Here is a 12,058-nt window from a genome sequence, read left to right as displayed (position 1 = left end):
TATCACATATTGTGATATTTGCAAAGCTAGGTATTTGGAAAACATACAAGTTTAAATAGGATGATATTATATAATAGCCTGGGAGTTTGTTATTCACAGGGCTTAGATGAAACCTCCAGCTGATTTTCCTTCATATCTCCATTTGCATTCTGTCATTGATGTTCCCCTCTTTTAGATTAGCCATTTTAATTCCACAGAATGACAAATGCAGTGGGACCATGGGAGCTATTTTAAGCCATCTAGGTCAATGGCCATAGTCACATCTAATGGCAGCAAATTCTTTATATTAATTATGCATTGTGCAAAGAAGTACTCTCTCTGGTCTGGCCTGAATGTACTGTCAACTTGATTTCAAATAAAAATAGGTTGTTGCATATTCCAGGCTGATGAGCATCTTTCTAGGCTAAAGGAAAGGAAGCTGTTACAGGTGATTGTTACACTGGCTTAGACCAGTGATGGCCAAACTTGGCCCTCCAGCTGTTTTGGGACTACAGCTCCCATCATCCCTAGTTAACAGGACCAGTGGTCAGGGATGATCGGAATTGTAGTCCCAAAACAGCTGGAGGGCCAAATCACTGGCTTAGACTCAGGTAGCTGTATAGGAGTGGGTTGCTAGCTGATCAGCTTTCATTTTAAGGGTTATAGCAAATGTTGTCAGTCCAATAGCGCAATATTTTTCCATGTTGCACAAAAGAGCAATACACCCTGTCTGCAGGCAAAATATCTTACTAATGCAAGCTGTCTTTTAGCAGAATCTCTTGTGTGAGATGATCCAATAGCAAAATACGTTGGATACAACCCCAGCTTTTAAAATTTATATTTAAAAATAAACAAATGACAGGACTAAATAATGCTTGTGTTACAGTAATTATTGTAGTTGAGATCATCAGCTAATACATACTAGTGAGTCATGCAATTGCATTCCTAGAATGAAAAATTGCTTGAGGAAAAAACCAGGGATTTGAATTAAATGAGTGCTATCCAACTATGTCATCCTCAGATTGGACCTACTGAAATCAGATCTACTCTGGACATCCTTTTTATTATGCTGCCATGGTTATTTGCACTTGCAACGGTATTTGGGGCAGTTATACTTGATCCTGTTTTCAATACCGTCTGCCCCTGCACAGGTTTTGGGGTGGTCACACTGCTTCATTTCCAGTCAGTGCGTATTCCATAAGTTCCTGCTGAAATTCCATAACTTTTTATACCGCGTTTATTTTTTATCCCTCTTTTGTTGCATTGCAGTGAAAGATTGTCCTTCCAGTTGGCCGTAATGTTGTGGAAGCATCACAAAGCTCCTTGTAAAGTGGAATGATATGTGAGCAGCTCCGTATAAGCCCATCGCTAGTGCACTCTTAATACATCTGTGGCCTGTGAATAAATACCCAAAATAAACAAATGTCACAGAATACACCTGCAAAAAAACAACAACCGCAGTCTGGAGGGTCCCTCAGTATTACGAATATTCAATACCTCCCAGTGGGTTTTTTTAAAAAAGTTTTCTGACCTTTTTAGAATGCTTTCATGATTGTAACTATAACTTTGTTTCTTCTTTTTGGTAGCACTTGAAAGAAAAATATCAATGAGGCAAAGCAGAGAGGAGCTTATCAAGAGAGGAGTGCTAAAGGAAATTTTTGATAAAGGTAAGAATCATTGCCTGTGCAACTCTGAGTCAGTGGCATGGGCAATAAAACTTGCTGTTAGCAAAGAAATTGCTATCGAAAACCACAGGACTCTTGTGCTATTGGATTTTTGTGATATTTCTCTACAAAGATTGGACCCCAAACTGTGGGCCTGATAGTTACTCCAGAGCCATTAAGAATCTGCTTTTATATTAAAGTCAAAGTGTTACTTGGATAGCATCACAACATTTCTTATGGAATATTGGCATTTTCTAGTTCAGTGGTGCATGTGAAAAATGGCCTTGTAGTGGAAACTGGCTTGATCATCCTTTCTTGGCATAGACACAACAAAATACACAGGAAACAGAAACAAATTTTCCATATTTGCACGCATGTCTGAAATCCAAATTAGGTTTCAAAATCTGATAATGTTTGCTTGGTATATTTGAGCTGCCCCCACATTCAGTTTGGTTTGCATAAATATTCAGTTGAAAGCCACAATCCACTGAAATTAATAGACCAAATTAAATAATGTCCATTCATTTAAATAGGTTACAACCCAGAAAGTCGTAAGTGCTTGATTTTGACTGGATTATGCCCATGGTTAGGAGAAGTATTGCTTGTTCTTTCCAGGCACCAAATTTCAGAAGGTACCAAACAACCAGCTACTGAGACCCCACATACCAGATGTGTATCTGTACCCTCCCAAACACACGCTTCAGTCATGCTGCTGCTAGTGAGATATATGGCAGTGTTCTATGTCTGGAAATGGCAGGGGGACACCAACAACTTAACAGCAAGGGAGAGGCAGTCACCACACTGGTGCTAACAAATGGCAATTTGCGTTGTGAAGATTGCTCAGCATGTTTTACACCAAGATGTTCCTCAGGAGCAGGGGGTCACCTCTGCCTTATATTACTTGAAGATTACTTGCACTGGAATAAGTGTTCAGACACTGGGCAATCTTTTCAAAATGAAGTACCTCTTGCTAGCAGAAGTTGGAGGCCTGCTTCTTCCTCCACAACCCATCCTACTTGAAAAGTACTCATATTTTCTAATTTTACACCTGCTTTATTTGCCTGAGAACAGAGACCCTGACAAAAGTTCAGAAACTTTAACATGAGAACTACCACACATTTCCCTTTTGTTTACTGCCAGATCAGGCTCTGGGAGCACACCGAGACACTACTTACAATAAAGTAATTCAATACTTCAGTGGGGCCAATTTACTTTTGAGAAGACATGCATGAGATTGCACAGTTAAATCATTCTATTTTAACATTGCTCGTCCTACCATGAGATGTGTTAGCTTCCAGAGAAGATGTCAAGTGAGCGTTGAAACTCTAACCTGGCAAATTCTGTCCTATTTGCATTTGCAGCTTCAGATGGTTTTTATGGCAAACCATAATCCAGATGTTTCACCAAGAAACATTACTTTTTCTGTTCAGTAGCTAAAGACAGGGCAGTTGCATTAAATGAATTGCCAAATAGATTCAGCAATGATACACCTTTCTTTCAAGTGTCACAGCGTAATTGTGAATTCGTTTCCTGCAATGCAGTAGCTGAAATGGGAATCCCTGGTTCAGTTTAGATTTTTGTGAGTCTCTGGTTTTGAGCCTTCCTCATTACATCTGCTACAGCTCCTTCTCATGCAGTCCGTATACATATCATTCTCTTATCACAATGTCGTTCAATAATTTACACTTCCACACGCCAGGAGCCTCTGAAAGAGCTTGTTTAGATTTATTGCACTTAATTCCTTCCATATTTCTTTAGGGAAGAATAAATAGTCTCCTTGCACTCATGGAGAAAAAAATGTTCAAATGAGTATATCGACACATGCATTAAAATATAATGTATTGTGAGCCTGCATTCAGAATAGCTACCTGTCACAGAGCGAGCCAGCAGTAAAGCATGTCATTCAAAGTTGGAGTTAGCTCTTTATTAGCCAAAACACAATCTTCACAGACTTGACTGTCAGGCCTAATGAGTACAGCAGCTCATTCCTGGTAGGTCTTACCCCATGAATCACTTGCCAAGATTAAAAGTTCCCACTTCTCCTCAGCTATCTTAAGTCTCCTCATCTCCAGCTTTTTTCCAAGCAATCAGAGACTATGCCTGCATGCAGTCTGTCAATGCTCTGCCCATTTCAGCCCTCTTCTGGTTCTGAGAAACAAAGGAAGGGGAGTTTGTCACCACCAATCCCCGGGCTTTGGGCCCTCTTTCCTTGGTGGTTCCACAGTTACAGTAGTTCCTCCTGCCATTCCTCTGTGTGCAACCAGTCCATAACACTGTGCCCATTGTTCTGGGTTTTGATAAGCAGAATAAACCACATGACCTTAAAGAGAAAGCAACATCCATGCTGGAGGTTCTCATTAAAAAGGCTGGTGGATATAGGTAGTTTCTCCTATATGCAGCTAGCACCATCCTTGACCATATGTCTGACCACTTTTGTGTCCAGGAAGATTTAGTTGGAATGACACAGCTGGTAGTATTTTGAAAATTCATAGTGGAAGGTTAATTAAAATTATTTATTTAGAATAATTATTCATTTAAAATTCATATTTTTAAAAATCTATTCATTTATTGCATATCAGCTGCCCAATGACAATGTTCTCTGGGTGCCTTGCAACAAAATAATAAAGCAGAAAATTTAAATCAGTTATAATAAAACAAATTGAAGCATTAAAAACTGTGAACAATGGTCACAGTTGTTCTTGACCATTGTTCTTGACTCCTTGACCATTGAACCATTCTGGTTGGAGGTGATGAGACTTGGAGTCCATCCCTGAGCTATTGCTAATGGCCAGTGATAGATTTATCATCTGTAGATTTCTCTAACCCCTTTTAGAAAGACAATAGAAACTTTAGTATACTTTGCGCTATATAATTTTACTGTTCCTGCTTGAACCAAAAATGACTATTCTCATCTCTGTACCGATCATTTCCGGCAGTGTTTCTGGCTCATATAACTCAGCTCAATAGAGCTGGCTAGCAGTCTAGTCTTAAGTACTTCTGTTCAATGCTGTGAAACGTATGGATTTGTAATGAAGGACTATGCAATGCAGAATTTTTGACATTTATGCTCACAGTTTAAACAGCTCAGACATCAGGTTCAGATTCTGTGTGTTACATCACATTTTTCCTTAGCAATTTTCATTTTATTTAACTATTTAGGCATTAAATTTTCCTTGGCCATTTTCACCTGAGACATTTAATTTAACTATTCAACTGTCTTGTCCTACATTACACAGTCACAGGATAGGTGGCAATGTATCAAAATACAAACTATAAAATTCAACCAAATAAAGGCTCGGTTTAAGTGTAAATCATGACTCTCTACTATTACTTGAAAGAAATGTTTTAACCTACCATAGGAACCCACTCAAAGTAGGAGCATGCCCAATATCAAGGGAGGAGTTCTAGAGCCAGGGTGCCCACTACCAAAAAAAGCCTTACTCTGAGTTCTGACCAATCAGACTTTAGTGATGGCACAACCTGATAGGGCATGTTTGTAAGCAAGTTAAGAGTATATTGTTTAGACAATATTAAATTTTCTGCCTTAACATTATGCAAAACGCATATATGGCTGTATCTTTGGGAACATCCACTAGCTTCCATCCTCCAGTGGAAATACTATGACCCACCCCTGGAATTGCTTTCTTAAAGGTTCACGTGACATGCTAAGTCAAACTATGGTTTACTGGAACTGTGTGAACATGTGGGCTTCTGCTAGAGGCACTCCCAGCTGCTTTGCTCTTCCTCCCGTGCCATTTTTACTCCTGCATCATGCTGATCTAAGCCAAGGTTTTGTTCAGTGAACCTGGGCTGGTGGTTAAGTTTTCACCCCGCTAACCATGGGCTGTAGCTAAGAACAAGCTTTGGCTTGGCTCAGCATGGTGCAGAAGTTAAAAATATCAGGGAGCAGCAAAGTGACCACAAGCTGTTCTCCAGTCCCTGGTAAGCCATAGTTTAGCTTTCCATGACATGCAACCCAGGCCTATTCCTAGCTAAAATTAGCCACCCTTTCTCCTGAGCAATATGCTGTTACTGGGCTACTCAAGTTGCATAATAAAACAAATAGTGTTAGTTTTATTGGTCCTCAGTAGTAAAGTTTTATAAAGCAGCTACCTAGGACCTATTAAATGTGTGCTATGGGTTTTTAGTCAAAAGAATAACCAACTCGCATCAGATCAATACCATTAAAGAAAGGGATTGATAAAGTGGTATCTTGAAGTATCCTCATCAATTAGGTTCATGCCTTCTCAAGAGATAATGAGTTTCCTAGAAGAAAGTTGTATTCTGCATCAATGCAGGAGCAGCTAAACTTTAATTGCCACCAGTTCCAATAATTCCAAGGGTTTAATATATTAAATGTTAATCCTGGTTTTGCACGTGTTTACTCCAGTTGATTCAGTGAGGGTGAACCAGTCTACAGGAAGAGAGGATTTAGACAAGATATGTCTCTTCTAACATGGAAGTGGTGGAACAATAAGTTTGTTAGTCTTTAAGTTGCCACAGGACTGTGATATTTTTACTTCAACAGACATGTTGGGCCCAATTCATGCTTACCTTAGTAGCATGGGAACAATTGTTCCTTTACTGGTTCTGGAATAGACTTGTGGCCAGAGCAACGTGGCCTTGAAGAGCACATGTCCATGTGGCTCCCACACCAGTAAGATTACAATTTTAATTGAGCTCAACATACCTACAGTTCTGGCATACAACAGACATGCCATTAATAGCATGTGAATTTTCTACTGGGAAGACCATTTCCTATTATAATTCCAGCTTTAAATCATTGATACTATTCAGTTCTGAATGTACTTTTGGCCAAGGTCTGAGCCTTTTACTTGTATTCTATTAATTCTGAGCAGCTTTTGGTATTTTTTTTTTTAAAGAAGAACAGCTGCCTGGGCTGTCAGAGATGTCGATGATTAATTCAGACCCAGATATACTTGGCTTCACAAATGCCCACTGTAGTTAAAACCTTTGATCTGTTGCTGTGCTGTTAATGAACAGCTTTTACATTCTTTACTTTGAGCAAGGTAAAGTTTGGGCATAACATCCTTCTATATTTTAATAATCCTGCGTAACAGCCACATCAAAGGTTTTCTATTTGATGCTGAGATTTTAAACTATTAGGAGCAGTGTGCCATTCTCATTGCCAAGGGGAAAAGAGAAATGTTGTCATTTTGAAAGGCCACAGAAAGGGCTTAGTTTGATTTGGGGCTTAACATCAGAACCTCTGTTCTGCTGGGGCTCAGTTCTATACAGTGGGAACTGACAATAAAAAGGGGAATGTTGTGGAGCCAGTGCCTTGCCCTCATCCCAGAAACCTGATATGGATGCGATAAAGCAGGGAGATGGAAATCTGCAGCCCTTCAGATGTTGTTGGACTACAACTCCCATACTGGCCACGCTGCTGAGAGTGGAATCAAGCAGCTTCTGAAAGGCCACAACTTCTCCACCCCTGCTCTAAATTTCTTCATGTGGAGCATTCCCAGTGGAAGAAACCAAACAGAGAGTACTCTGCCCCTGGTGTAACCACACTGATAAAGACAACTATGCTGCATTGTGAGTATTGTCACCCAGTTCTTACCAGCTGCCTTTGTGTGACTTAAGTGATGGGCAAGCACCCCCTTTCTTTCCTCCAAGACCATAAGCCCAGGGGTGGGGAGCACCAGGCCCCAAGGGCCAAATGAAGTCCTACAGGCCTCCCATTTGAGACTTTGTTGGCCCTTCAGTGTAAACTCCTCTAGTCATTTCACAAGGATTGCACCCTTGAAATAATACCAATTGCTTGCCTGAGTGGGGGACAGAGAGTGAGATGTTTCTGCCCATACCTTAAAACTCTTGAAGAACCCTGAGTCCTTTGGGGAATAATAAGATAGAACGCTTTAAAAGAGAGGGGCATTGATTTCCCCTATACACAAGTGTATGGGATGTTAGGGGAGGGATAGTACCTCTAATGGGGAATACATCCTTCTTCTGGGGTAGTTTGTCCACCTTTGTTCCCCATCCTGTGCTTTCTCACCTGTGGCTCCTAGAAGCTGTCGGCATGTGACAGCAGCCACACCCTGGGAAATGGCTAAAAACCAGGTGAGGGTAGCCAATTGGTCTCAAACCCTTGGTAAGTTAGGGGCTTCCCCTGCATGCAAAGCCAGGCTGCAGCAGATAGAGCAGACAAGACCAATAGTGGGCCCAATGGTCAAAGGCTTGTTTCTGCATGTCTTGCAGAGCAAAGTCGGGAGGTAGCTTAACTAGGAGAAGGAAAACTCTGATCCTAAACCTCCACTCCCTTGTGGGGATATCTTCAGAAGAAAGGCCTAAGGAGTGGAGACCCTAAAATGGTTGGATGGCGCCTTGTACTCCTCCTCCTGGCAACTCCTGCAGCCAAGCTGTTGCCAAATGTATTGCTCTGTTTTCCTTTGGACCACGTCGCTAAGTCCCAGAAGGGGGTCTTGGGCAGCAAAGGATCTCCATAAACATTGCCGAGGCTTGCGCCCCGGGGTGGTCCCTTTGGTGCTGCCAACACAGCGGTGTTACTTAACTCCATTGTCTTTCGAGGCAGAGGCCAGCAACACGTTGAAGAGCTGCTTCTGAGGAAGTTGCTGCCAGAAGGCAGCCTACCTTGTCTGAAAGGTTCCCTCTGGGGACAGGCTTTTACCTCTCAGCATCCTTTCCTCAGAAGCAGCCCTTGAGGCTGGGTGTGCAAGCAGAGCTGAGATGGAGGAGCTGTTCAAGGCTGAGCACAGCCAAGCACCCCTGCTTTGATTTCTCACCTCTCCAGAGAACAGCACCTGTCAGCATCATTTCTCTGGGTCAGCTGTTATTTCCTCCATGGTGATAACTGGCGGGTGATTATTAGAGCATCTGAAGTGAGCCTAAGTAACTTTGACCATTGCTCCGCTTTTCAAGTGGATGTAATTTATTTAGCCTAACTGTTCCAATTCTCCACCTCACCCCACGGCAACCATACACAAGGAACTGGTGGGAAACAGTCTCATGTCAGAATATGTCAGTTTCAGCCGGTCTTGAGCATCTAATTTTAGAAATGAACCTATGCTTTGAAATAAAGCAGTGCTAACCATCCTAAAGCATGCAGTGAGCTTCTAGGCTCAGTAGACTGGCTCCACATCTTGTAGTAGCTGACTAGATAGGATAATGATTTGATCCCTTAGAATGAGGCTCCTTATATCTTGGGGAACTTGTGACTTTCCAGATGTTGCTGGACTACATTGTCCCTGACTGTTGGCCTTAGGGCTGGTGTGAGTTGGGGTTCCACAACATCTGGAGAACTGCAGGATCTCCACCTTATAACTTGGAACTTTTCACAGAACGTAGTTTAATTTTCATTGTGTGACATTTACATAAGCCACGCAATAGCAGTGTTCTCTGGGTGGGTGGGTCACAAAATAGGCTTAGTTGTTTTGCTCAGTCTCAGCTGGCAATTTGACATCCATATGCATTTAAATTAAATAGCACATGAAAACCAAGAGTGAGTGATTTTTTGTTGTTTGTTGTGGTATGGTGGGATAAAAATATTTAAAGTATGCCATACTTTTTCTTGTTTCCACATACAAAAAGTTCCATTACTGACAGTATAAATAAGGGCTAGGAAGGGGCAATTCTAAATATCTGCAGTTGACCCTGCATCAGTCTCTCCCCAGTTTGGAAAACGCTCCAGGAATCGACTGCCATTCAACCATTGGCAATAGCTGCACACCCCTATCCAGTAAGAAAATGGCTAATTAAACCTTTGTCTTCCCCATAATGGATGAGATATAAGTTTAACCTAGTATAAATTTGAAATTGTATGGTGTACAACATAAAAGCAATAAACAATACCATTTTTAAAAATGCAACATAAAACCAGTAAAACAAAAGTATAAAAACAGGAATCCAAGGAGTTTAAACAAATAAAAAACAGGGTCCAGTCTAATGAATCAGGGAAAACCTGGTATAAAGAACAGGGTAAATGATGTTAATATATTAACAGCAAGTTAAACCTTATAGATATGACCTTCCTTTCTTCCCTGCTGAGAACTACAAAACCTGCAGCACAGGTTTCTGCTGATTATAATTTTGCTATCCCACTCCATCTCTATAATCCTCTTCAAATCCTTCACTGATAACCAGAAAAACTAAGAGCTTATATTTTAAATAGTTCTAGGAAAAGAGGCAGGAGATTCTACCTTCTCAAGGATCCTTAAAGGACAAAAGAATGCTTTTCCTTTAGGGCTCTTCAGAAATATTTCTCACCATTGTCCATAGGTAAAATAAATTAGGAGTTTTCCTGGTATATTGAAATGTATTTTTGCGTATTCATCTTTGGTGATACATGGTTTTATTTGTATCAGAATGTCCCCCTCACTCTGTCCTCGGCTGCCTGTGCTTTAAACCACATCTGGTAAGATAAACCTTGCTACAAAATTTGATTCTGTCAAACCAAAGCTTTTAAGAATTGTCATGGACAGATTTCCACTTAAAATGGGTGGAAGGGCCTGATTTCCTTGTGTGAAATCTTTTTGGGCCGCAGGCCAGTTTTGGAGGTGGCCACAGGTGAAAGTGGGTGTAGCTGGAGGTCAAAGTGAGCAGAGGAACGGATGTGACTTTCCGTTGTACAATAGGCCACATTTTCATACCATCCAACATTTCAAAAGTGGGAAACACACACAAACACACAGACCATCTCACCCGCCCAATCTCCATGCTCCTTTCTCCCACCTCAAAGACCTACAACCATTCTTGACAAAACCTGTCTCAGACCCAAGAAACCTTAGTAATTACAGACTGGTTGCAGATGTCCCCTAAGGTTCTTGAGTAGGTGGTCACTTTCAGGATTCAGACTCTCTCGGAAGACTCATTTCACTTGATGCTAAGACCCAGATTTGGCATTGAGACTGCCTTGCTTGTCCTATATGATGACCCTGCTGATTCTCCCTCATCTCTCAGTAGCTTTGATACCATCCACCATTGCGCCAGAAGCGGTTTAGTCATGCTGGCCACATGATCCGGAAAGCTGTCTGGGGAAATGCCTGATCCCTTGGCCTGAAAGTGAGATAAGCGCCTCAACCCTATAGTTGCCTTTGACTAGACTTAACCGTCCACGGGGGTCCTGTATCCTTCTGGAATGACTGGAGCTGTTAAAAGTGCTGAGTGTTGTTAGGAGACTAACAACAACAACTAGTACCTCACCCAACTGACTGGGTTGCCTCAGGCATTCTGGGTGGCTTCCCAGAGTTCCCTGGGAAGAGGGATGGACCATTAAAGCACTCTGAGAATTGTAGTTCTGTGAGGGGGGGAATGGGGGGTGGGTCTTCTAACAACTCCCAGTACCTTTGACAAGCAACAGTTCCCAGGATTCTTTGGGGTAAGCCACGGCTGTTTAAAGTGGTATGATACTGCCTTAAATGTTTAGTGGAGATGGGGCCTAAGATTGGCTCGCCCCGAAGAAGCCATGTGTTAGACTGCACCAGTCTGATGCTTGACCTACTTTTTGGGTGTTTTGCCTCAGGGTAGGACCAGCCAACCACAAAGCCATGCTTAACTGCTGGGAAATGCCATGTTTCATATAAAGAATAATACTTAATGAACTCAGCAGTTCTGTTGCCCTTAAGACTAAAGTCCTGTGCCTACTGCCTTAGGAACATTAGTTGCCCATCAACAGGCACCTAGACAGAAGGCACACCGATCCCTATGGCGAAATGCATTGTCCTTGTATTGAAAGTATAGCAATTAATTCCAAATGTGCCGCTATAGTATAGATTTCACATATCAGCTAGCACATGGAATTGTTAGGCAAACCTGTCTTCTTTCATCCTCCTCCTTAGTGATGCATAAGTGGCTGTGCTGCTGGGTAAGCAAGCTATTAAACCTCAGCCACTATTAACCACTATTTCAACAGAGGAACAATAGGTCCAGTTTAAGTTATGTGAGCATTGTAAGGATTGTATTTGAAGCACTTTTAGCACCAAGGACAAGTGCTTAATTAAAAATAATGCATGTTTTATTGCTTCTGAGGGAGAGGGACAAACAAGGGGGACTGCTTTTAAAAAAAATAATCTAGCCTGTGGTGCAAACAAATATGTTTGGCAGGATGCCGCCCAGATCCACCAACTACATTTTGAGCAAGGAAATGCCATCCTGTCATAGCACCTCCATGCCATTGTGTTTTGGAAGACCTAGGAACCTGATTCCCATTTAACATCTGTCAAATCTGAACTGAAGAAGTTTCAGAGAACCTTTTAAAGGGGCAGCTGTGTAAATGCAGTTATAATTTAAAAAATAAACAATGATTAGGTCTGCCGGAATATGGCTGGAGAACTGTGCACATCAGGCTTCCTGGGCCTAGTGCCCTTCAGATGCTTTAGATCACAACTACCATCGTCCCCAGCCAGCATGGCCGATGGCCAGCAATAATGGGAGTT

At 41.7% G+C, this 12,058-nt stretch overlaps 1 protein-coding gene across 9 annotated transcripts in view; it reads left to right on the top strand.

The window, feature by feature from the left end:
* PHACTR1 (phosphatase and actin regulator 1) overlaps positions 1–12,058 on the top strand; it is a 250,771-nt gene that overhangs the window by 198,500 nt on the left and 40,213 nt on the right. For all 9 annotated transcript variants that reach the window (XM_081873056.1, XM_081873060.1, XM_081873057.1 and 6 more), the window contains one exon: positions 1,566–1,646. In XM_081873056.1, the coding sequence (XP_081729182.1) occupies positions 1,566–1,646 (81 nt within the window). The remainder of the gene's footprint in view (positions 1–1,565; positions 1,647–12,058) is intronic.

This window comes from Podarcis erhardii, assembly GCF_964252035.2.
Source record: "Podarcis erhardii genome assembly, chromosome: 8".
In the NCBI taxonomy this organism is placed as follows: Eukaryota; Metazoa; Chordata; class Lepidosauria; order Squamata; family Lacertidae; genus Podarcis; species Podarcis erhardii.
The sequence above is the reverse complement of the archived record's forward strand: the minus strand, read 5'-3'. Positions and strand labels throughout refer to the sequence as shown.